At 39.8% G+C, this 27,069-nt stretch overlaps 2 protein-coding genes across 3 annotated transcripts in view; both read right to left on the reverse strand.

The window, feature by feature from the left end:
- Nucleotides 1-2,493, reverse strand: part of LOC112555508 — a 29,094-nt gene extending 26,601 nt beyond the window's left edge. Inside the window, 1 exon segment of the mRNA XM_025223943.1 lies at nt 2,083-2,493. Coding sequence (XP_025079728.1) covers nt 2,083-2,427 — 345 coding nt within the window. The 5' untranslated portion in view covers nt 2,428-2,493.
- Nucleotides 2,494-7,214: 4,721 nt separating this feature from the next.
- Nucleotides 7,215-24,632, reverse strand: LOC112555760. Of its 2 annotated transcripts, XM_025224256.1 has the most exons (4): nt 24,309-24,632; nt 9,601-9,696; nt 9,321-9,405; nt 7,215-9,236 (listed from the first exon to the last, which is right to left on the reverse strand). In XM_025224256.1, the coding sequence occupies exons 2-4, from the start codon at nt 9,663-9,665 to the stop codon at nt 8,259-8,261; spliced, it is 1,128 nt and encodes a 375-aa protein (XP_025080041.1). In that variant the 5' UTR covers nt 9,666-9,696; nt 24,309-24,632; the 3' UTR covers nt 7,215-8,258. The 2 variants fall into 2 exon arrangements, with proteins under 2 accessions (XP_025080041.1, XP_025080040.1); XM_025224255.1 differs by having other exon boundaries at nt 7,215-9,405.
- Between the last annotated feature and the right edge of the window lie 2,437 nt (nt 24,633-27,069).

Below are 27,069 nucleotides of genomic sequence, written 5' to 3' on the forward strand. Positions count from 1 at the left end.
AAAAATTTAATATTTAAAAATAAACCTCATCTGAGTCTCCGAAGCTGTTAGGAATACATCAGTTGTACATAGCTCGTCCATCTGTCTTCAACTTAGATTTTGCTGTTTGCGTGCTCACTCGATGACTTTGAGAAGGCTTTGAGTTCTGGTTTTATTTTAGGGATGTACTATTTTTAAAGAAAAGGAGTAAACAAGTAAACACGTTTACAAATGTGTAATTTCAATGAATGTGTGTGCTGATGTTGACATGAATATTGCTCTAGACCACTCTGTTATGCACAAGCTCACAAGAAGACGATTCTGAAAGCGGTTTTGGTGCAAGTAAGAAATTAGGTGCAGCTGCACCTTAGCGGCATCTCATTAATTTTGCAGTTAAAACGAACATCAGCGATATCCTCACGTTCGTCACGTTAACTGTTTATAACGAAGCCAGATGTCAATGCGAGAAAAAACAATTTGAAGCGTCACCGAGGATTTGAGTATGCAGGGTCACGTTAGCCTGATAACCTAGAAAATTTCTTGTCTCCTGTTTAGCGGTTCTTAACAAACTAAAGCGGTCCCTTGCCTTCCCATCTCCTTCAATTTTTTTTATTTGAGAAATTTGGCTGAATAATGGGACAGGTGATGGTCAGAGTACTACTTGTTGTAGCCACTTACTCCAATATTCATCATTATTTATTTTCTCCTTTATTTTTCAATCCATTTCTCATTAGCTGCATTCAGCTCCTTTCTGATCTCGTTGTTGGTCGTTTTGTAAATGATTGCTGCTTTGATTTCATACTAACAACCAAACTAGAAGTCTGACAAGAATGTTTATCAGAACTCAAAAGACGGAAAAGGACGTTGCTGCTTCATTGGTCCTTCTTTCTTCAAAAGCCCTTCTTTGGTCATAGAGATGTAGGGTACCATCTGTAACTGTGACTTCTTCCTCTGTTTCCCTAACACCTCTTTCATCTGATGAAAGTCTGACATCTTTAATATTTCCAGCGAGGATATCTGCATTGATGTCTACTGTGTTGAAGGCAGCAAATTCATCCATCTTCAAGCTTGAACCTGGCCAGCGACCTATCCAGAATAGTATTTCTCTCGCCTTTTCTTCCCATTGTCCTTCATCTGGGCTTCTACATGTGGCCACCAAGCCCATATCTCTCTATAACCACCTAGTCTCCTCGGCCATATGGCATTGAACCCTGGCCAGTACTTTCATCGTGGAAAACCTTCTACCAGCGAGGCCATGTTAACCTCACGGTTTTCTGTAGGGAATTATTAACTTACTCTTTTTACATTTCCATAGATTAATAAGGACGTAGGGTCGGTAACCCTTGGCTGAGTTGTCGCACTTTTGCAAATGGAGCATGTTTTTTTCCCATCAAGTGTCTTTTGTTTGTCCCAAAATTCGACGAAGTCTCGTCTCTCAGGAATTGACACCATCTGAGTAAACACAACATTCAAAGTGGCTCTCGGGATTGACCATGTAGGAAATTTGTTACTTAAAAAAACCTGTTTCAGAGAAATATAATGAAAAAACCTCCTTTATAAGTATTCAACAAACACAAAGATTATATATTCACCACCTTTCTGGGAAGTTCTTGGCGAATATCGTGGAACTTGCTGGAAAATTGGAATGTATGGGATAATGTTGTACAGTTTAAAAAATATATCGCTCGCTCCTTCGCACGATGACATAGCATTTCACAGGTGAGGCCTGACCTGTTTGTGGCCAACATGCTGCCTCAGGCGTGACCAACCTTTGCTCGTTGACCCGTGTGACCTTTCCGTGACACTGGTAACATGCTGTTTTGAAGGAGACTCTCTAGACATCTCTACTATCGGTGAGCACGGTAGAGCTCAGGAGTTTAACCTTTATATATTTAATTTTACCCTTAAGGAACGTTCGTGGATTCGAACACCTATCCCCTGGTTAAGCATTGTCTTTTGGCATCCTGCTCACTGCGAAGAACGAGATAATTTTTGAAGGAATTAAAACACACACAGACACACACAGAGAATAAGAAAATTATTTTCAAATAGCTAAACTATTGACAGTAATGGTTGTCCTGTTGTTGTTGTCATTGTGCATACTTCGTAAGCGCTGGTGATCTTCAGCGGGTGCAGCAGGGGGACCATGATGATGACGGAGAGGATCTGGGAGATCATGAAGCCAACGCAGCTGATCCACCACTGCACGCCATACACGTACATCTCCGCCGGCAACCCCAGCATCATGATGGACGACTCGAACGACACCATCAGCGAGATGGCGACGGGGATGAACTGCATGGTGCGGCCGCCCACCAGGTACTCTGTCGTCGTGCGCTGACGACCCCCTGACACGGCGTAGAAAATGCCGATGACGATGGAGATGACGATGGTGGCTGCGAAGACGCCGTAGTCGGCGATGTGGAAAGCGTGAGAAGGATCGACCATGATGATGACGCGGTTGTTGTTGTTGATGAGATCGGCGGTAGCTTTGAAGGCCAAGTGGAACTAAAACTAACTGAAATAAAAGTGGGTTAGGGTTATAAATCCGACATTAATTTCTTTTTCCAGAAATTATTTTTGATTTTAATAAATATTTTTAACTATTAAACTTTCTGAAAAAAATCTCAAGGACAAAAGAATTTCTTACCGAAAGAATTTCTTACCTCTCTGATAAAATACAAAACGAAGACTTTAGCGAATCTTTAGAGAATGAAAAAAAAAAGAATTACGATAAAAAGACCCCGGAATGAATACTAGCTTAAAAGCTTCTGGTAAAGAAGTTAGATAAAGCACAGAAAAATTACAGAATGTTTTAAAGTTTGATACCTTCGGTGTCTTCATGAAAACAATGTAAAAAGTTTTAAAAGGCGTATGAACACATGTCAAAAGTTGTAAGCGAGTTCTACTTTTTTCCTTTGAATATAAAGGTTTAGTTTTCCTTCTAGCAATTCATGGGATAAAAGGAAATTTGATATAAACATTTTTGTCATAAACGTTTGAAATGTAAGTAAACAATATAATAAGTATTTGTTCTGCGAAGAAAGATTTCAAGGGTTATAAGAATGAGGACATTTACTCTCGGCACAAAAAAGAAAACCAATCTGCTAAAGTAAATAGCAAACAATTTTAAAGTCTTAAAACCTCGGGAAATTTTTTTTTCTCTGAAGAACTTCTTACCTTTGTCTTTCCCAGTTATTCTTTGCAAGGAACGCAGTTTTAGTCTGGTGTCGGTGTGCACAGTCAGGTGCGGTGTCGCCAGTCGACTGACTCGTGAGGGTACATGGAGAATCTGCATCGTCACTAGACACCTGGCGGGTACTGGTGGGGTAGGGGGTGCCAGGGATGGAGGGTACCCCATCAAGTGATGCTGCAGAGAAAGGACAGCACCACGATGAGGGGAACAAAAAGCAGGTTAATTTACGCATATACACAAACATTTGCTTTTGATTTAAAAACGATTTCTTCCTCAATCAATAAATTAATAAAGTGATGGACGATAGCGGAGACTGTGTACAAGTACATTTTTAATAGCTGTACACCTGTAATACTCATTTCAAAACATGACCTTTTCGTGTAAGGTGTGGAGTTAGTGTGGTTGTATCTTCATCCAGGACAAAATTGTGCAATGGCCACCCTCTGCTTCAGTCGGTAGTTCAAAGCTTTGGTGATGGTTGTGTCATGCCCTCATCTGTGGTCATCAAAATATAAAACTTGAAAACATTTTATTAGAGCCCACCTTGCAGTGAAACAACCGTTAACTTTATTATTCCCCCGTTTTAATCACGTGTCAGGGTTTAGAGTTAGTGTTCACTTGTACGTTCATTTGCAAATATCTACTGGTCTTTTGTCAACCATTTACCATCATTAAGTACTCGTATGTCTACATCAAACCACTCATACCGTAGACAAGACTAAAGCACCTTGAGTGATAAGTCAGTGTGTTTCGCACGTTAATATGTGCTTTGAATACAATTCATACATTATCATAGTAGGTGTCCTTTTTAATAAATATAATTTAGTCTACTTTGCCGTTCTTGTTGACAAATTATTGGGCGGATGTTGTCTGTAGAGGGCGTGACCAACATTTATGCACAGACAGGCGGACAGGCTTCTGCCAATTTTCACTAAATGTTGTTATTAATGAATATGTTGATTTTAATTTTAAATTTCAGGAGGTGTTGTGTGGGTGAATATTTGTCGTTGATGTATGATGTGTGCCCCGTGTTAATGTTTAAATCACAGCATAGCAGAAGGTAAAAAGTTCAAGTTGTAGTCGGCCATGTCGGCTGGAAACTTCCCCACCATCAACTCTTCTCCATCTTCTCAGTCACAGATGCTCTGCCCTGCATGGAGAAAAAAGTCGGCCGAAGTAGGGGGTTGGACTTCATCCTCCGCATGTCAGACACCACGGACCTTGATTACTGGATAAGTCACTCAGGGTCAAGACTGATGTCAGTCTCGGCTTTTTCTTTATTGAGACTCCTGTTATCCGGTCTGGTGGTTTGTACAAGACACAGACAGAGATGTAAATGGGTTTGAAAAATACTGGAAAGGTGCAAACTTGCATTCTTGGAAGTCATACCAATAAAGCGAGATGTCGAGACTTGCCATTCATAACGATTCCGAAAGCAGTTGGTGGCAAAACAAGTCAACAGAATTGTCGTGAAGGTGTTTTTAATACGATAAAATTGTCGATAAACCCAAATGCGTTTTCTATAAACAAACAGAATACAATTTACAAAAAAAGAAAGCTACGATTTAAGAAATATTGCCTGTTGTTTCTCGTCCGCACAGCCGACCATGGTACGTCCTCCATCCGTGAAGCTGGACTCACTGTCAGTTCGGGTTTACTTCGAGTCCAGTGTGGGCCACCCGCTGTGTTATCGCTGCCTTCGTGGTCTGACCCCCAGGGTACCTGTCTGAGATGTTGAAGTCCCTGCCGTGCGGACTTCCTGGGTATTCATGGCATCAGAAGTGACAGCTCTGGGTGCCGCTCCTTCTTCTACCCGCTTCAACCCTTCCCTCAATGTCTGGAGTGCCGGGCTCTTGTCTCTTCCCTCAGTGGCATCCTTCGCAGCTTCTAGGTTGGTCTTACGATTCGTGGAATACATAAGTTACTTGTGTCTCCCCCTCATTCCTTATCCCTCCTGCCCCCGTTGTGTTTGTCGTTTGGCAAACTGTGTTGATGTATGCGTTTCTAATTTTTTTGGCTACAACACAATGAGGACACTGCCAAGCAAAGAAATTTTTTATCTACCTTATTATTTTACGTCCTCCTTCTTCCCCTCCTCCTCATCCTCAAAATTAATCACTTGATATCTCATATTCCACATTGTCCTAATATTTTTTTTACTTCAACATACGACAGAGGTGCCGTGATCCAAACTAAGCTAAACTAATGACACAAGCAATAAAGCAAAAATCTTAGAAAAAATCTGTAAGTGTCAAAAGAATATTAGAAGTGGGTTAAATAAGTATATAGTAAATTATTTTTCTGGTCTTCTTTCTTGCGTTTGTCTTTGTTATATTTTCCTAGAGATTTTTTTGCCCTTGGTTAGTCCTTTGTATTTGCTTTTAATTCATTAACACGTTGATGCATGTCATCTGTAAATCTCTAAGAGGATGGTTAAAAGAAGCTAAACTGATGGCCCTTTACACACTATAGGGAGTCCATTAAATAACAAGTTTTGTATCTATAAGATGAATGTTAAAAAAAGAGGAAACAGATTGGATGGGAAACAAAAGAATAACTGTTAGGAATACCGAAATTTCTTAAAGACGTCTTCTGGCAAAGGCTTCCAAATCCTGAATTTGACGATATGGAAAAGGTTTTATTATCGGGACTTCTGATAGTTTTACGTACAACAATGTGCTGGGTTTAAGTGTACAGACTACCACCATGAGAGATACTTGGAGTGTTTTCATTCCGACAGACACTGGTCCTTGATTCACCAACAGTTGTCCAACATGTGTACCAACATTACCAACATTACTAACATTACACTGCATTAGCAAACCAACGTTGCATCTCAATATCCACTGTGATTTGTGAATGTGTTCATCGTTATTCATCGTGTCCCGTCTTTTGTTCTAGACTAATTAATTTCTTGGTCCATTGCGTTTCAGTCCGGCCGTTTTAAATAAGGAAATGATTTATTTCCCTTTGTCAGTTTTAGATAAGGTTGCTCTGTTTCACCCTTTCCTTTGTCTTTTGTCGAAATGTTTTTTTTCCAAAATTATTTCTTTGATTCCTTCGGTTCCTATTGATCCACGACCTTCGCTCTTTGACAAGATTCATGGTCGTGCGTGCTTCTCAATCTATTTCCTTTATTTTAAAAGTAATCTTTGATGTTTCAGAACATTTCGCGGACGAGAAACTTCGCCGTCATTCATAGCTCTTAAGGAAATTTCTTTTTTTTTTCAAGAAATAAATTTATTTTATCTTATTTGTAATCAGAAGAGAGTCGTTTTTCTGTTTACAGACGAAGTGCATTCTCTTAGTTTTAAAATACTGCTGTAAGGAAGTGCACTCTTGCAGGTTTTCGAATTCCATTTAATACAAACGTTGGCAGGAGTCTGAGAATGTTCAGTACTCATGATGGGCTCTGTAGGGTCCATCTTTTGGCTTACCTAGAACTCCATCAACTTGTACATCTTAAAGAAGGAAATGAAGACAGACGGAAATAGGAAAGAAGTTGGAAAGAAATAAAAACACGAGAGTTTGGTTAAACGTTTATTTTTTTCTACCAGGACTTTCTGTTTTTTTGTTTCAAAATATTCGTTTTTTTCCAGTTCCATTTCCTTTTTTCCTTTCATCCATCGTTTTATTTTATTTTTTTCGTTTCTTCGTTCGCGCAACCATTTTTTTTTTTTTGTTTATGTTCCATCTCTTTGCTCTCTCACTGGAAGTCATATAAGTTGTGTCCACCTGTCCTAGTGTGGAGGATGTTGAGCAACAGGTTAACCACTCTCCAACTACAACCTAAATATGTATAATTATGTTTCGGTTCTCTGTCCATCGCTTTACAATCACAAGATCCAGGAAAAAATAAATATGAAATTCACATGAGTGAATACGTCGATGTGGGATATGAATATAATAATGAAAACATTTATAGATTAGGACTAAAGGACAGTAGCATAGGGGTATGATGCATAAGAGGTTAGAACTATTTGCAGGTGTCGGAGTATTCTTTTTAAAGAGAGCCAGGAAAAAAATCGAGTCATGCCAGTTAGTTTCAGAGTTTGTTTTATTTGAAACATCCACTTTCCAAGAGCAAGGTGTGGCAGAGTCAGTTAAACGCCTTTTTTAACATGTCCAGACTAACCTGCTTTTACCTGAGGTTTGTGTATCACTACATTAGAAACAATTTCAAATAATGAAGCAAGGAAAGAGAGAACGAGAAAAGAGAAGTAAAATAAACACAAAAGAAAAAGAGTAAACATAAGAAAAATGAAATGAAAGAAAAAAATAGAAAGAAAAATGAAAAATAAAAGAACAATAAAGAAACCAAAGATAAAAAAAGAAAAGAAAGGAACAAAAAGTATCAGGTGAAGTCTGTCAAGTTTTATGTCCAGGGAGTTCAAAGGTAGGGAACCGAACTTCCCAAAATAACACGAAATATTACTATGAGTGGTATATGTGCCAAACATGTCAGCCTCGTAAAATTCATCGATATACACATTAACGTTTCAACAGTTGCTGCATGTCACGTGACTGTGACGTATTGACAGCTGAACCTTAACTGGGGTCCCTAAGTGAGAAAAATACTTTACAAGGGACTTCTTTGTTTCACATATTTGAATATCTACCCCCTTCCTTCTATACATTTTATTATCACAGTGTTAACAGAAACCTTTCATCCAGCAGCTAGGTGAATCATGGTTTCATATTCTGTCCGAGAACCATCACAGTCCACCCCGAAATACAGCTACGAATGTTAGCTACATTTACCTTAACATTTGGTAAACAAAAATATCTATAAACAACTCCCCAAATATATAGTTAATACTAAATATAAAAAAACCCTTAGGTTTACTGGATACAACAGAGTTTGCAAGAGATACTAGACGAATTGAAGAAAAAATAAACTGTGTTTTGAAGTACACCTTGATGTACACTTCACCTGCACTCGATTCCAAGGTACTGATATGCAATTCGTAGCAGCATTTTTGTGTTTCTTTTACTGAGCGCGACATCTAGCAGGAAAGGATCCCACTGTTGAAGTCTCGTTTGACTACGATGGCCAACGAGACGTTCGGTTAACGGAGACTAACTAGTAAGTCCGTTCGGCAGAGCTGTCCTCTTCTGTCGGGGCGGCGTCACCATCGTCTTTCTTGCCTATCAGGCCGCTGGCTACTTCCCCGAAGGGACGTTTGTCTACCTCGTCCGTCGATCTTTTCTCGATCATGTCGCCGTCGAACTCACGCTTGCCGACGAGTCCGCTGGCCAGCTCGTCGAAGGGCCTCTTGCCAACGAGCCCGCTGGCCAACTCGTCGAAGTCCCGGCGTTTGCCCACAAGCCCGCTAGCGACCTCGTCGAACGGTGACCTCTTGCCGACTAGTCCGCTGGCTAGCTCGTCGAAAGGTCGCTTGTTGGCGTAGCGGTAGTACTTCATGTTGCGCCAGCCGGAGCCTGCCCGCTTGCCGATCAGTCCGCTGGCAAGTTCGTCGAACGGTCGCCGTTTTCCAACCAGTCCGCTGGCAAGTTCGTCGAACGGTCGTCGTTTTCCAACCAGTCCACTGGCAAGTTCGTCGAAAGGACGGCGCTTGCCAACGAGGCCGCTGGCGATGTCGTCGAATGGAGCTCGCTTGCCGACCAATCCGCTGGCAAGTTCGTCAAATGGACGGCGTTTTCCAACAAGACCGCTGGCGATGTCGTCGAATGGACCTCGCTTGCCCACCAGCCCGCTGGCAAGTTCGTCGAAAGGGCGTCGCTTGCCAACAAGGCCGTTGGCAATGTCGTCGAACGGTCGTCGTTTGCCAACTAACCCGCTGGCAAGTTCGTCGAAAGGACGTCGCTTACCGACAAGACCATTGGCGATGTCGTCGAATGGTCGCCGTTTGCCAACTAACCCGCTGGCAAGTTCGTCGAACGGTCGCCGTTTGCCAACTAACCCGCTGGCAAGTTCGTCGAATGGACGCCGTTTGCCAACAAGTCCACTTGCAATGTCATCAAACGGTCGCCTTTTCCCAACTAACCCACTGGCAAGTTCGTCGAATGGTCGCCGTTTTCCAACAAGTCCGCTGGCGATGTCGTCAAACGGTCGCCTTTTCCCGACTAACCCACTGGCAAGTTCGTCGAATGGTCTCCGCTTTCCGACAAGTCCGCTGGCGATGTCGTCAAATGGACGCCGCTTGTCTGCACTTTCAACATCAGCTTCATTTTCGGCAAGTGCGCCGACGACTACACAACTGGTTAGCCTGAAAACAAAATAACGACAAGACGTGAAAAATTCTGTCATCACACGGGGAAGTCCATTGTTACAGGTTTTTATTTCTCTCTTTCTTTCTCTCCAAGTGACAAAAGAAAGAAAGTGTACTTGAGTGCATAGAGAGAGAGAAAGTGCAACAGAGGGAGGAACAACAGAACAATCGTTCCTACTTAACGTAACTCACTTGAATAAGACAAATGACGTTGCTATGGATGCCAAGATGGTGGTCAGGGGCCGCGCCATGATCATGCTCCAGAGGGCGCTGTCGTCGTCGAGTAACCTGGACAAAGAGAAATAAAAGCGAATAGGTCAACCGGAGTTTATAATTTACATATACACCCGTTCGTACTCATATGACAATCACCCACAGGCATCAAACATAACCAAACACCTTCATCCACACAGAGAGAGACAGAGACAGAGAGACAGAGGCACTCGAACATTATTTCACAGTGATGACTTCGAGCCGTTGGTATCGGATATCAGGTTTATTTTCTTTCCATTGATACTCGAAGGAATGCTTACAACAGGAAGTTTAGAATCTCCATTCTTTATTTTGAGGGACATCTTAAACAAATTATCCTGAGGTAACTTATCTTTTGCCTGAGGTCATTATCAACAAAAAACAAAACAAAAACATGAAGTCATTTCCGGACTAGCTGACAAAACCCAGGCTGTAAAAATAAACATTTGTAGGATATTAGGATATGCACACGCGCACACGTGTGCTTGTGTGAGTGTGTGTAAGTGTGTGTGTGAGTGCGCTCATGCGTGTTACGCCTGTGTACACCCGTGGATTCAAGACAAGCACTCATCTCAAACACAAATTATCGTCCTTAAAGCCTGTCTACACACAGAATGGTGACGTAATTCTACAGACACGCAAAAAAAAGATGCTGACACTCAGAAAAAATCAACGTCAAATTAACTTGAAATGCTGACGTCATTTTTCCTATTTTCGTGGTTTCTTATAAGGTCATGACCCAGGGCAGCGTGTACCGTAGTCTTGAGTTGTTTTAGTTGTTTATTGCTTTGGGAGTGGTAAGACTGCTGGTGTCCGAGTGAACGATGCTCACAGATCAGGGTTTATTGTTGACTGGATCCACAGACTTCTACAACACTTTATTTACGCACAAAAACATATATATATAGTGTCTTCACTAGCTTTGTTTATCGCTAATATAAGGGCTGTCACTCTAGAAACAACATTCTAGCATTAATTTTAAGTTTAGCAGAAATAGGTTTGGACTTTTTTTTGTTTAGCATAATAGAGCTGATGGCAGAAGAGTGTGAGCACCGGGGCTAAAAAAAAGTCTGCACGAGGAAGTCATATAGCGATCACGTGATCAGCTATCTATCTCTCTCTCCTAAGAACGTACTCGCCAATCGAGGCTTACAGAAGCTGAAAATGATAATTAGCTGAGGGAAGGTAAACGGACTTGATGGGAACGCCCCGCGCGCTAACAAGATAAAACACTCTCTCTCAACGCCGAGCCAAGTGAAAATTGAAGTAGAGAAGGCATGTCTTTTTTATTCGAAGGGAAGTGTATGTGTGTGTGGTTTTGTTTTGCATCGTTCATCTGCTAACAGACTAAAGCGATTCCTCTGCTCTTTATGGACAAAAGTGGTTTGCGCGAGGAAAACAGTGCTGCAAGGGTTACATCCTTTGTAAATCTTGTCAAGTCGTGAGTTGCAGTGCGCTTTTTTCTCCTTTCTTCTTGTTGACCTCAACGTTCTTGTACACAAAGGTGCTAAATAGTTCAAGAAGACGAAGACCATAGAATGTTTGTGTTTTTAATGAAATAAAGCAGGTTAGATGTTTTCTTGTGTATGTGTTCGTGTGTGTGTTTCGATCTTTCTCTTGTTTCTCATTTTACAACTTTTGTCCCAGAGAAACAATAACAACAAAACAACGAGCTAGCCTCAGAATCGGGACATGCGTAGATGTCAGGTTTGTGAGGTCAGAAAACATCAAAGGGTGGAACAGTCGAAGTACCCCAGCGGTGCTGTGTTTACCTGTTAACTGTATGTCGCTCGTGTCAGAAGAAATAAGGATTACCTGCAATGTAATTATCCAAACTGAAATTAAGACCAATTTCCAGAATTTATTGTTTTCTTGTCTGCGAGGTATGTTTAAACTTAAACCAATGCCTGTCAACCCTATCACCCCTCCCGTAAGAAAATGGATTAGTCCTTCTCTAAGTCCGCAATCTTCGTCTGTCATCTGACAGAGGACCAGCAAGACCTGCGTCTGACAGGGTTGATCCCAAAGTGTCAGAAGAAGCTGACAACAAGACGGAAATCGCTGTGTGTCTGAGACCAGTCCAGGGATGTGTGTGTGTTTGTTATGAGAAGTGGGTGATGGGAGACAGAGTCGGAATCTGCACCTGTAGTCTACTGCAGACATCCTTTTCATCCTCTTCGGATTTTTCTTCCCCTGTTTACATACCATTGACCTCTGTCCTCAGACCCACTCTCTTCCGCCATCTTCACAAGCTGTCTTCAACAATCGTCGTTACGATACTTGACATCTCCGTTTGGTTGTTTGGCAGTGCCGCAGCACTCATTTTTATTTACCTTGTTTTGGATTTGATTTTCCCTCCGTGGGGTTTTCAACACTCTTCAGGTTGGATGGATCTCGCGATCAAATAATCTCATTAGGTCTTTTTTGGCGCACTTCTAGACCTTCTTGCAAAGGACTTTTTTTCTTTGGCTGCAGCTTTTTTGTGAGTCACGGCGCTTGGCCTCTTCTTCAAATTACTGCGTGATCCGTTCAATAGCTGTAGCTCGAAAAACGAGGCAAAAGGCGAAAAAAAAAAAAAACCTTCAACAATTCTTTGTCTGAGTCCCAAGATGCTGCTATTTTTTTCCTATTTATTGATAGTCTTGATTATATTAACAGCTTCCGATCTGGTGCAACCACAGTTTTGTTCTGTCCCCTGTTTTTGGAGACCCAATGGTTGAAAGAGTCCCTTGACATCCGCTGTCGTTTCAATTGTTTCCGAGTGTTTGCTTTCTATTCGGAAGGACTGAGGTCTGCTGAATTTTGATATTGTTGCTGTCATGGTATCGTGTCCATCACAGATGTTTACTTCCAATCGTATGAAAAATGTGAGGGCGTGCACGCCTGTGAGTGAATTGGTGCGCGAATGAGTGAGAAATGATGGGGAAGTGGAGAAAGATATAAAATTCTATAGATAAATAGATGATAAAGGAAAGATAGACAGAAAGATGTAAATATATAGAAAAAAATCGCACTGCTTTAGAAAGAAGAAGAGATTGAAAGACTGGCGAAAAGTATAACCTGTCTGGCGTCTGCTGCTGTTTCACCCAGTCAGTCTCTGACATTGTTTGACCCCATCAGCTAAAAGTCTTGACGTTGGCAGTCAGATCACGTGGTTTACTTAACCCGGAAGCAGCGGAAATGTATTTTGCAGACCAGTGAGGTCAACTTGACAAGTCGTCTGTAGTTTAATCTGCATCCGCATCAGGTCGTCCCCACGTCAAGAGTCTTTGAAGTAGGTGCGGCTACCATAGAGACCTCCGCGGCCTTTCATTCGCATCATAAATGGAATTTACTGGATAAGACTGGCGAGAAGCAGAAATAACGGGAAAATGGCCGCGGGAGACAAAAAGGGTGAAGCTATAACTGGAGAAAGAAAGAGAGAGAGCGAGACTGAAAGAAAGAACGAAAAAAAAGGACTGAAAAAAGAAAGACAGTTTCGATCAACGGGATGGTCAGACATTTTATGGAGCAGAGTGTGAGGTTCCCAATTTGCTGGAGGGCGAGAAATTTCTTTTTTAGGGCTGTGTGTATGAAGACATACTTGCCTTTGAGCTCAAGAAAAAGTGGACGGCTCCTAGCTGAGCGAGTGTTTAAAGTTGTAAATTATTAAGAAAGCTTATATTATTTGCAGTGTTGTGGTGTTTTGCAAGGTAACGACACATGAGTGTTCGCTTGTGTGTGTAAGCAAAGGCTGTTATCGGGTATCTACCATTCGGATTATTTTTGCTCTGCAGGTATTTATCAGTCATTATGTCAAACTCTATTTATCCTTTATTAATTCATGTACCAAATCCATAATTATGGCGAAAGTAACACGAATAAAGTTCGCTGAAGGCGATGATAAATGTTCCTTGACTCGATTACAGCAAAAATAAGGAACACTAAAGAGACAATTTCCTGTTATTTCGTTGCCAAATCCAGGCAGATGGCAAGTTAAATCGAAAACGAAAAAAAGAAGAGGATGACAGTCACATAATGTAATTAAGGGGAAACAATCCACACACGGATTTTTCTCTTTACTCAAACTGCTGCTCAACTTGATCCGCTTCATGTGAACAGAAAGATTAGATCAAGCCAAGAAGCGAGTGAGCTGCCCTTGGTATTCTGCTAATTTACATTCAATTTCCGGTCTGATAAAGCACACAGACTGGGGATTTATGATCTTTTATCACTGTGTGGTTGTAAGGGGAATGTAAAAACGTCTGGACGCCATACGGCGTTGGCAAGATCGCGAGAGAATGGGAGACCTCGCGAAAAGCTGCGAGAGATCACGAGAGGCTGAGAGATATAAATAAACAATAAACTTCTTTGATAGGTCAAATTATTACGGGTGTTTTTTCATCTATCTGGCTTTGTGCGCGGTCATGTGGGAGAAGAGGATAAGCTCTTGAAATCAGTGCAGAGAAGATCGGATGTCCCCGGTTCAGATCTCGCCTCAAACCTCGATGCTCTTTTTTTTGCTTGCTGCATTTGTTTATTGGATGATTTATTGTGATGTAGCAATATTGTTGGATAGGGTAGAACAGTGATTACATATACGCCTCTGGTTTTTTTCGTGAATCTTCATTTTTTTTGTGTAAACAAAAGGAAAACTTAATAATTCGCATCACATGTCTTTTGAATAATTGCAAAACTTGAACAAGAGTTCTTTCATTTTGTTTTGCGTACGGCTATTCTAAACAGTCTTGTATATTACAGACACATTAAAATAAATTTAATAACATCTGTTTCACTGAACTCCCTACACTTTACCACTTGTCATGAAAATTAAATTAGAAATGGGATGTCTCTCTCTCCGTCTCTCTGTCTCTCTGTCTCTCTGTCTCTCTGTGAGTTGAACATTTGAATGACGTGACGTAGAGATCTCAGATGATAAATGGCTGGTGAGAAAAAGTGAGCCACGAAAATTTTAAGGTACCAGAAATTCTCCAGAAAATTCTGTCAAACGTTTCACGTTGAAAAGAGTGATTTTATGGAGTCTAGTCAGTAATTTCAGAGGCCGCCGGGGGGGGGGGGGGAAGGGGTTGTATCATTTGCTGATTGTATGACGAGACGTTGTTCCATATCCGAACAGACTTTAAACTAGTTTTGCTGTAGATGAATTTATTTTAAAAAAATATGTAGTAGTTCTTACTGGCTTTCATTTTTATTTAATCTTCATCCATTAAATGTAAATGTTTAAGAAAAGTAGAAAAGAAAGGTAGCAACATAATAGTTTAGCGTGTTTTAATTGGCTCAGTTCTCTTTCCGGATATAAAGTGAAACAAGTGCGCATGCGAAGTACAACTGATTTAGAGTGTGTGCACCAAGACATTAATTTTTAATACACATAACAAACATGGCAAACTGGTTGAGCGCCGTATATCCTCTATTTCTCGGCACAAAAGTTTACTAATGATTATGCAAACAATAGAGCATTCTACAAGCTGTATATCATAATGCACCTATCCACCCACCCAAGCCCCCAAAACACAAATACACCTTGACAGTCGCTTAGAAGAAAGTCAATTCTAGAGACAACGCTAATAAGGATACACCGTTTCTCTTCTTCCTTCCTTCCTTCCTTCCTTACCCACACCTGAATATACAGACTAGAACTGCAGCACCAGCTCTGTGTGCTTCCAGCTGACATGAACATCTTAGAAGGACCGATCTACCCCGGGCAGTGTCTCCGGAACATTATGAAATAACTTCCGCTCTCGGCAAAGAACGTGTCTGCTTGTACAAAATTTTGACGAAAGGTCACAGATTATGTCGAGAGAAGAGCGTTTAATAAAATACCAACAAAGGTTTAAAAAAAATGAAAAAAAATCAAAGAAAGAAGTAAAAAAAAAAGGTGGTTTAGGAAGGAAGGATGAAAAGAAAACATGGCGGTCATATTAAAAAAAGTGAAATACAAATCAGAACCCAGACATTGAAGTTTTTGATGTAAGAACACTTTTGAAGGAAAATAACAGAATAATAGATGACCTACCGAGGAGCAATGCAATCAAGCAGTTTTCAAGTTTTTAACTAACCTGCTGTCTGGCCAATTGTCTAGAAAAATTATGATAGAAGATAAGAAGCCACAGGCAGAGGGAAGGAAAATCATTCTCCTAAAATAGAAAAGGAGGTCGGGAGTAGAGGCTCTGACGTCTAGGAAACGGAGCAGGAGGTAATGTGTCAGGCTAATATTGTCATTTTTATTGTCTTCGCATGTCAGGAGGTTGAGCTCAACGCAGTGGCAGGAAAAAAAATCCCTGAAAGGTAATAATTGAAATATAAGAACAACATGTTTGCAAGTAGAATCTACTTTATAACACCTATTTTCAAGTTCGAAGATATTAAAAAAGGATCCCTTCCCCCAATTTTACAGGCCCTTTCTTTCCAGAAGTAACTACATTGAATCTGACGGATGAATGATTGACAATTACCTGTAAATTGGAATCATTTACCTGTAGGAGATAAGGTTTGGGAAATGGATATGACACGACTATGAATTGTACAAAAGTTCGTTTTCCACGCCCGAATGGAAAACCTTTCCGGGCAAACAAAAGCTAAAGAAATAGTTATTTCCGGTTCTGGGCAACAGGGTACAATAAAAGCTTGTGCCGTCAGGTCTCAGACAAAATATCAATGGCAGATGTAACCTGCCAGGTCTGCACACATTGACCTGGGTGACCGACCCTTACCTAAGTGCAAGTCATCGTGTTCCCTGGAAAAGCAAAGAGCTGCCGAGGGTCTGGTAGGTCGAGAGTTCAGTAGTTTACGAGGCAAAATGTCCAAAGAAGGTGTCCACCTCATATCTAAACATCCCATAATTGTTCAGACGAGAGCGAGAGAGAGAGTCACTAAGTATATAGGTTTTGAGGAACAATAACTTTTGCATTAAACGAACACGATTTACCGTTCCTTGGAGCCGAGTTTTCTACCTCGTAACATTTACCAGACTCGCACCAAGAAAAGGTGGAACATACTCCTTTGTGTAAGTTTGATCGATTGGCTAAGCGATTTGTTAATGTTTCGCCACAGCATTCTTCGATTTTTTTCCTCCCCCGACGCCTTTAATTAACAGCGTTGACATTTTGTTAAAGAGACGAGAAACGTTTTAGCTACGGTTTACAAAACTCACTTTCCTTCCTGTGAAGAAGTCGATCATTTGGGAACTGAGTCGACTTGCCTTTTGGGAATGCTTTCTTTGACCAGAAAACAGTTAAGAGCTTGTAATAAGATATTGAAAACTTGAAGTAAGGTTTCTGTAAGATGTTAGAAAGAAGAAAAGAGGAGATAATACGCAGACAGCCCGACTGCGAAAGTTTTATGTTGTTTTCGTCTTGTCACGAAAGACGGAAGAGGAATAAAATTAAAGGAGTACGATATAAATAAGATTAGGACAAGATTAAAAAAAAAAAAATTTCCTAGAAATCAATAAACGTATAAAGTATACAAAAAATTCTTACACCATGCAGACTTCAGCAAGAACTCAAACGTGCATCAGTATATCAAGCACAAGGAACAGTCGGACAGAGATAAATTAATTTGTTTGCTTTTTTATTTATAGCCTTTGGTTTATAGTCTCAGCAAATGGATGTACATTTTTATGCGAAGAGAAACCTACACTGTCTTGTCCGTCCTTGCAAGGGACGAGAAAATTACTTTCTTGCGTGCCAAACGTCTCTGGATGTGCCGGTCCAGGAGACCAAAGCTCTCCACCAGACTATCTGCATTTTTTGCAAGATAGATAGGTAGATACATAAGTAGATAGATGTTACTTTCATTGTACAATAAGATAAAATAAGAATGGAAAGAGAGAAAAAGAAAAAAAAAAAACATTTCAAATAACGAATGAGCTTACGCGGTCAAGCCGCTACTCCGAAGACCGTTAGTAAAAGTTGGTTACTTCCTTCATGAACCATCAGGTCTGCGATCAGAGCCACATTTTCTCTTGTTTCCTTCTCTATTTTCGTCTGTAATGTCATTTCTCCTGCACCGAGTCATGCACCTCGAACGCGTATTAAATCAAATGCCTAGCCTCTGCTAACGACAGTAATCAGTGGTGGCCAGGCACTTGACTCGGGTATTAAATCCACCCAGCCATGCTGGCAGTCAACATGATTCTCATGCAAATGGCGTCGAGGGCCGAATGAAGGAAGTTCGCTTACATGAGCCTCATCATGGAGGGACTGGCAACACCCAGACCAAAGACTTCAAGTCATGCAAGCTAGCATTTTACTAGTCCTGCCTACAAACAGACTGTCCCTCACCTTTTCTAATTTTGTTATTCATGTTTTCTCCCATCCTTTATGCACTCTTTCACGCATTCATTTGGTCAGACATTCGTTTTTTCCCCATTCTTTTTGTTTTTCATCTAGTACAGTCAGTATATGAAGAGTGTGATCGTTTATATATGCACGTGACCCATCATTCACCTGCACGGTGTCCTCTTGCATACCACTTTAAGTATGTATGATATGTGTGTAGAGGGTCAGGGGTCGAGAAAGGAGTGGCGAGTGCAACTATCGAAAGACTGGTCGACAGATGTGCTGCCTACAATGTTCACTAGAGATCACTTCCGCAACAAAATGAGGAATTATATATCAGAGCATGCGCAAAATCGTTAATTAACTAATTACTAAAGAATCCAAATTGTCATAAACATCTTCAAGATAACAAAGATAGAAAGCGAGAAGCAAAGACAAGAAGTAAAAAGAGACGAAAGACTTGGACTTTATTTAATGTAGGACTGACCACATGAAGGAGTTTTTTTTTTAAAAAAAAGAAGGAAACACACGAAAGAAGCACATATTAACAAGTGTGTGATATTAATTATGGAACTGGAGTATAGTAGTGTTTTATGTAGCAGGCCAACGAAAAGAGAGAATTACCCATATACACACACAATATGTGTTCATTACATCGTTATTTCAGAAATTACAAAAATAACTTTTGATTGTCAATACGCACTTGTATCGGCCTTGATATACATTTATTTGTGTCCACGCATGCTCTTGAGGGAGGGAGAGAAAAGAAATAGACAGGAAATCAGTGCAGAAGGCATGAAATTCTCTCCTTTGAGAAATCAGACCATCGGAACTGGAGAGAGAGAGAGGGGAGGGAGTACCTTCCCAGACAAATGCAGCTTTTTGTACCCACTTTTAATCTCGTTATCGCTGAGCCTTGTGGGGGCAGGGGGACCTTGGGGACCACATTACCTCCAAAAAATAAGGAAGTAATTCCCGAGGGTCGCGGAGGTGCAGTTAATATGGACTCAGACAGCGGAAGCTGGGAGGCACACCTCACTGAGCTTTTGTAGCTTCTTCTCAGTCCATCTCTCATTGAGGACATGGTACTTTCCCCAGGATGCATCAAAGCATGTGTTTTTTTCTCATTAATTTATATCTCCTACACATCAAATAATTATTTATTCTTTTTATTCTTTCACTTTGTGTTTCATCTACCGTCTCGTTTAGTCGACCAGCATATTCCAAACAAAATCATGTGGAGGTTTACTATCAAGGATAAACTAACCTCTCGGAAATGTCATGAATTTTATATAAATTAATTGTATATAAGTTAGTTTAAGAGAAAAAAGGTAAGGACTGTAACAGTTATGGGTTTCCGGTCATCAAAGTTTCAAGAAGTTCTTGCTCACTGAGGTGCTGTAGATTGTTATAAAGAGGAACTGCGCGATGCTATTCATTAATTTCGTCTGACTACAGTTTCGAAATTTCTCATTCTACAAAAAAGAAAAAGAAACTCTTCGATTGATCGCCATTGGAATCGGAGAGGCCAAACCGCACGGGCGGGCTCTCGGGGATGGCAAACAATTGAGATTCATTAGTGTGAGACGACAAGAACAATATCTGGCTTTTTTCTTTTCATTTTTTTATTATGTTATTGCCTGTCTCGCACAGACTGTTATGTGAATTGAATAAGTGAGATTATTGTATTTTAAATGATGTATATGTGCTCAAAACCCATAGGGTATGCAACTCTACCCACGGTTAAGCAAAATGTGTATTTGAAAGCAAGAATATTTTCTATTGACTTTGTACAAGTCTTGGGGGAGAGGAAAGAAGGGAGGTGTGGGTTTGATTTTTACAGATCAAAACAGAAATTAATGCAATAGGTATAAAAAATATGGTAGAAACTGCACTGCAAAGGTATTAGTACTTATTCTTAGGTGCAGCCTGATTGTGTTGTATGTTATTTTACTATTTTTGCCGGCAAACATCTTCCTTTGGGTAGAGCATTTGTTTTTCTCTTCACTGCTCCCGACTTTTGCCCTCTCACTCTTTTTTCCTCCGCCCACTTTCTTATCTTGGGTAGGTTTTTTCCGATAATCAGTCCGAATGTATGTCCGTCAGGCCGCCAGACCTTGTACCCATCTTATTACCACACCCGGACACGAAGTGCTCCACTGAGAGGCTCTGTCTGTTGCTGCTACTTAATGTGCCTGAAGTCAGCCACTACACTGTCTGCTTTTTGTGGACAGAGAAGAGAACATGTTGTCGAAATGTGATTACCCTTGAATAGAGCTTAGTGGTTTTTGGAGAAAGACAGATCAAATTGTCTGGAAGCGCGCCCCCTACTTTCCCTGAATAAGAAAGAAGGTAAATGAGACAAGATGAATGATTGTGAATGAAAAAATGACAAATGAATGGATGACAAAAAGGAGAGAAAAATGAATGAATGTCTCATTATGTCAGTGATAATAATGAGTGAATAAATGAGTTTAAAAGCAAGTTGGCGAGGAGAAAAAGAAGGAACGATTGAGTGAATGATTGAGTGAAATGAGTGAAATTGTTATTTGTGTTACAGTTCTGGGAAACTGAACAGAGTGAACGTGCGATGCTTCCTCCTCACTGAACGACATAAAGTATGGAAGGATAAAGATAAAAAAAAAGTAACTGAATCTGTCTCTTCTCTCTCTCTCTCTCTCAAGAAACATATGTAACCACAAAAGACCCGCAAATACATACCCATTCCTGCTTTGATTCCTTTAGGTTTTTTTTGGGTTTTTTTTTTGCATTTTCTTCCATTTCTCTATTCTTTTGATCCAGCTCTTTCTCTCTCTTTCTCTCTGTAAGCCTGTCTGTTAGCCTTGTCTCTGTATCTTTATTTCTTTCAATCTCGCATCCGGTTTACGAATCTCTGTCTCGCTTCCTAATTATAATGTCCAAGGAATCGTTTCGCCTCCAGCACATATTATAATAACAAAAAGCTGGTAGAATTCAGAGGCGGGACAGCACAGACAACCCTTATCAGAAAGTGAATTCATTTTGATAACACGTTCAGAGAAAGAGGCGAAAACTAAAGGGAAATAAAAAATTTTAACAAAAGAAAAAGAGGAGTTACTGGTAGTGAAGGAGAACAGTAAGAGATGAAGCGAAGGAGTAAAGGAAGAAGAGAAAGAAAATAGCGAGGAATAAAGCTATGCAGAATACAACAGCAAAAATAACAGCCCCACAAACTGCAAAGACCAAATTCAGACCATTATGTTCAAAAAGGTTATTATAGGATAAACCAACAGAGACAAGGGACAGAGTCAAGATCAACCGAAGGATGCAATAGGCCGAAGTCGGGATAAACCAAGGGGAGGCAAGCGGTTAGTCAATAGAGACTTCTAGAATTTTCATGCTCTGGAAAATTCCAGGACCAATCAAAGCAGAATCTAATGTATATCACATATCACAAAAAAAGAAAGCTTCATCTTTCTAGACTGTGATATAAAGTGTTCACTAATTAGCCAAGGTGTCCCGGAAAATTAAAATTATTCCACATTTAACTGGGTATCTGTAAAATTTCTCGATTTTCAAGGTCCTAGGAGTCAGCTATGGAGATAATTAAAATGTTTGATATTTTTCTGATTCCCAAACAAGGTTTTTTTTGCATTGGATGAGATTCATACTTTTGCAATGAATCAGTTACAGATTTTTTTTTTTTTATTAAAGAAATTCCCATCTATATACTTAACACAACAGCACGCAAAGAATGCACTTAAAGCAACATCAGCAAAAGTAAAATTATCCGAATTATAAACCAAACCAAAAATAAAGCAACCCATAAAAAAAAGAATGAACTTGATGTTTGTGTTTTATTTTACTAAGCTTCTTTGATGTTTTCAATATGCATTTATAGCCGGCGGGCAGTTATCCACATTCCAGTGGTTGCTGATCGATGTCTGAATTTTTCAAAATTGAAAAATCTTCGCTATAGTGTCGCATCCCTCGAATATGAAAGGCCTGAAACTTTGTAGCATAAAAATATAAACCTATTGACCCTTTTCTCAGTACCCTCTTTGAAACTCTCACACGCTACAGAAAACAGCATTATCTCCTTGATGTTTGTGGACTTGATTGCCCAATTTAGTCCTCTGATCCCACTTTTTAGCCTGCCGAAGGTATTTACAAAAAACCCAAAAACCACACACACACAAAACCTGCGGGTAAATTCGTTACAGCCTAATCAACACTAGACCGAAAGCAGGAAAATTCTTGTAAATAAATTAAGTAAATTGAATAGAAAGGTTAACTGTCTTCGCGCCGAGGTAAGATATACAGAAAGTGATTAACAAAAGTAGACGAAAACTGAGTTAGAATAAATCTGAAATGACAATCAGTCTGATATTTTTGGACAAAATTCGGTCTCCGAAAGTAGATTACTTGTGCTTTTATATATAAACTCTTCTCCATTGTCAAGCAAACTACTTTGTGAAAATTTCATTCAGACTTGTCAGAATGCCTTTTGACAGCCTTAAAATGCATTTGACCAGTTGCCATGGCTTCCAGGTTAATTCAAGACTGTTTCAATGCATGCTGTTGTATTTATTTTTAGTTTATTCATTTATGTAATACTATTATTCTTACAAGTAAGTGGATTAGCTCTGTAAATGTTTTCTGGTTTTCAGAGCGCACTTACTGCGTCTGTAAAGATATTTTTAATCAGACACACAGGGGCGAAAGTTTGAGCAATTTTGGGAAAGTTAAATGTAAAAAGTTTATAAACATCTGTCAAAGATTTGTCCAATTAAGAAGCGCCTTTATGTTAGAACACTGACTGAATTTAACATGACACGAAAGTAAAAATTTAATTAGCTATTAGTAGGGTATACCATAAACAATTTTCAACACTGCTCAAAATATTATTATTTACTCTTATCCTTTGACAAAGTGTCATTAGCAATTTTTAAAAAATCTTTGCATACATGTGGACAAATTAAAAATATTAACAAGTAAAAAAAAGTTGTCAGACATTATAGTCAGCTAGCTAATTTTTTGTTCTTTGTTGCTGCATAATAATCGCGATATTTTTACCCTTCTTTAATTCACTAAAATTGTTGGATGCCAAAGTCATGGCCAGTCTGTGCACAAAAAAGAGTCTCTTTCTGGATTCCAGTTTTCCTCTTGAGCCGTTTGCCTTCTGCAGTAATTTCCTACATGCCCTGGGGAAACGGAAGCAGTGGAAAATGCTTGACGAACTAAAAGGTTCCAGTAGGATGTAAAAACGCTCACTATGGGGAAAAGTGCACAATCACATTACCATGGTAACATACGTTAAAATGTAGTTATCAGTTGTCTTGGTTTCTTACAGAAACTTTCTTACTTTCTAAAGTAAAAAAAAAAAAACAATGTGTACCAGGTACTACTTCGTCTGTACAAAGGAACAGGTTTCCAAAGTACAATGTCTAAACTTGTTGATTGGACAGAATAAAGAGTTCTCTGATGAAAGCTCAGTTATAAGGCTAAATGTAGCCTGTTACACAACTACGGTTGGAATGGGTAGCATGGTATGCTACACTGATTATTACAATTATTTGTGATGCATCACAGTGAATGCATGGATGCCAGTCCCAACTAAATGCGTGTTCAGGCATGGGAAGACAACAAATAACGCCTTGAGTTGTCCCCTTTATCCACTTCCAGTTATAATAATAATAACATAAAAATAAAATAATAATTTTATTAGCAGTAATGGAGAAAAGTTAACTTTTAAAAGATTTTTGAATGTTGAACGCGTGCCGGTGTCAGAGTTACTAAAACAGTATTGAATTCTAAGTTAAACCGACAGACGAATGAATATTACTTGACTCAAAACTAAATCCCAGACGATATTGTATTAACTTTCGCAATAGTTGTGATAAAAGATTAAATTTGAAATGTTAAGATTCGTTACACAGTACTTTATCAATATACGCACAACTAAATTATTAAAGAAAAAAAGTAAAGAACATCAAGACATTTATAAATTAATAGGTCAAAGGTTAAAGGTAGTCCAATAACCTTTCGATCGTTTATCTTGGGCTGGTTTTTCTTTTGTGAGGAAAGCGCACACTTCTTTTCTCTATCTTTTCTTTTATTTTTTCTCTCTATCATATTCCAACACTTCAAGGAGTCAGGCAGTAATAAAGCTGGGTAACTTTGGGGTGTTTTCTGCACCTTACCGGTATCGAACCGGTTAATATTCTTGTCTCCAGCCTCGGTTGGTCTCCACTGATTTAGAATATTCATTAACAGATTTGTCTTGTAAATATTTCTTCATTCATACTTGCCAGCAAAAGACACAGAAAAATTAACTAGAGCCATAATAAAAATTGTCAGTGAAAGTCACAATAAAACATTACTTACTTTTGATATCGGAGAATGTGACCGGACTCGGGAAGTTAATTCACTTCCTCCGGACTGGCAAACAAGTTGAAGAACCCTCCGTGCTCGTTAATGAGTAACTGAGATGTTGTGTCCCGACTAGTCTGTTTTCTAAATAAGACTAGATATATTTTCAGAACTGTAAAAAAAAATCCCCCTTTTCTTAACAAAATTAATTCTACACCATTCCCACAGTGTAACTACTTCAAAACCTCTTTAACTTGCTTTTCTGGAAGTTTGTGAGAGCTCGGTGCTCGCTTATTAGCCAGTGTTCTCGCGAGCAGACGACAGTTCCAATAGCCCTTAATCGAGAGCCGAACGTGTTTTCTTATAGCGGAGAGCTCCCATCCTGCCGCAGACGAGCGCCTGCGCGCGCAGCCACACCAAAAAATCGATGGCGGCTGTCGATTGGCGGAGACGCTCGGCCAAGAGATGTTTCGGCAGTATCCATGGCAACGCTCTACAGCGCGCGCAGCTGTTGCTGAAGCTCGTTACAAGAGACAGGCGTGGGGTAGAGGAAGCAGGTGGAGATGCGTGTGACGGGTAGAGGGTGGGAACTGCAGGTTGTAATGGAACGGATGGATGAGTGGTGATTAGCTGTTCCAGCATCTTTAAAGGCTTCATTATCAAATTTATGTTCGGAAAGTTTTTTCTGAAAAGCGACAGAAATTAAGATGAGTCTGGAGTTTAAATTAATGTCAGTTATTACTTCCCATCCTTAAAAAAATAAATAAAATAATAGAAAGTCACTTGGAGGCAAGTACAGGCAAAGATGGTTCATTCTCCATTCCTTGCTGAATGATGAATGTCACGTGGACTAGGTGTAAAGTACCCAGCAAGCAGAACCTACAGAGAAACATCGCTTTCTTTTGAATGTACGAGTGTGATTGATCTGGTTAATCGATTTTTGTTTATTATCACTTGCCTCGCGATGGTAGGGCTGTGTACAGCGACTTTGTTTACCTGCAAGTCTACGGAGTGTTGGTGTGAGATGAAATGATTGATTTGTGAGTTGATTTCTCGCTTGTTAGTTTTGTGATTTCAGGGTTTGTGCTGACAAAAATCACTGACTTGTTGACATGCTTGCTGACTAAAGGATTTTATCACTTGCCTGCTGCTTAACTCCTGTCTCTACTGGTGTGAAAGCACCCACTCACAGACAGACGGACAGAGAGACAGACACCATATCCGCACACACAGAAACACAACAACACAATGTAAATGTAGCTATATACATGAGAAAGCACTGATACAGAGACTCACACCCACCCACCCATCTACCCTCCCCCACACACACACAATGTAAATTTAGCTTGAACCCAACCTGTTTAATAAAACATTTAAATACACTCCACCCCTTCTCTCCTGTCGTGCATTCATAACTATTTTAGGCATTGTGCAATTTTCTTCTTGAACTTTATGTGAATAGTCTTTTTTATTCTGCACTTCAGTCGATCTGTGCACGAAGCCGCCTGTCCATTACTGTTTTACTTTCCATCTATTTTCAAACTCCACTTAACACGCAGGCGGTAAATTTGTTGATCAGTGGACTAATATGCAATCTCTTAGGAATTAATTTTCACGGCAATTATTCACGTTACGAAACTTATTTGATTTCTTCCAACCTGCTGCTGGTTAAGAGAATTATTCAACAATTATTAGGCTCACATTATTTGAGTTGAACTTGTTTGCTGCTGACAATCGTGCATCGGTGACATTCAGTCCTCTGAACACGTTTATCAAGAAGATGCAACGAAAGTTGTTAACCTAAGGAGTATCATGGCTACACAAAATCTTTCACAGACTTAGCAGACTTGTACATATTTGTTTTGTTAAGAATAATCCTTCGGTTTCAATGGATTTTTCTGCAATTAGCGAGACTGAGGTTGGGTTATGCATAACGCTGTAAAGTTTTAGTTAAGTTCTTTCTTAAACTTTTCTCGTTAAGTATTATGTCAGAGCCATTTTCTTGGTAAATATTTAGTAAATTACTGTTTTCTTGACAAGAGAAAACCCTCAGATTTCTCAGCAAAGGCTTTGAATTTTGTGCTTTATTAATGCAGATATACTAGTCGCAAAGATAAGCAGAGTTTGTCGACGACAGTTTTGTTATCAGCGTTTAATAGTATCTAAGAAGGTTTTTATTCATGTTTTGTAAAGCTCCTAAAGCAAATCTTCGTAAGTCGAGTTTTCTAGATAGCAAAGATAACAACTTACATTGTCTGGAAGTCTTCTGCAGTGTCCCAGCATGCAATATGTAGCAAAGATCAGGGGAAGAAAGGACCTCGAAGGCACATGGTAAAACGAGGAATTTAATGCCTCCATGTCCTACGGACAAGTCCAGACATATAAGAGAAAAATCGGTTTGTTAATTTCAGAAACCAAGAAGAAAGTTTTGAGTTAATGTAAATTTATGAGATCGAAATTCAACTTTTTCGGCTCCCAGAAGATTTCAGTCTACATTTTTGAGCGATATATGATGCACGTTCGTGTCACATGGTCGTATCGATAAGACTGGTAATGTGAACTTCATGCAGATCACTTTTTCAGGTGACAGAGCAGCTTGAGTCTTCATTGCTGCCAACAGTTCCAGGACAATGTAAAAGTAGGTTTAAGTGTCTTAGCTTGTTTTGTTGTACAGACAAAAAGCAGTTTTAGAGACGATGGGTATCTATCCATGGTGTCCGAAGAAGGGCTTTGCCTTACAAGAGTTGTAACTGCCAGTAACTTCTGAGATTTTAGA

Source organism: Pomacea canaliculata, linkage group LG14 (assembly GCF_003073045.1).
Source record: "Pomacea canaliculata isolate SZHN2017 linkage group LG14, ASM307304v1, whole genome shotgun sequence".
In the NCBI taxonomy this organism is placed as follows: domain Eukaryota; kingdom Metazoa; phylum Mollusca; class Gastropoda; order Architaenioglossa; family Ampullariidae; genus Pomacea; species Pomacea canaliculata.

Coding starts and splice junctions, on each gene's coding strand:
- LOC112555760 (XM_025224255.1), bottom strand. CDS start 9,665: ATGATCATGGCGCGGCCCCTGACCACCATCTTGGCATCCATAGCAACG. Junction 9,406..9,600: donor ACGTCATTTGTCTTATTCAA/GTGAGTTACGTT, acceptor TTTTGTTTTCAG/GCTAACCAGTTGTGTAGTCG.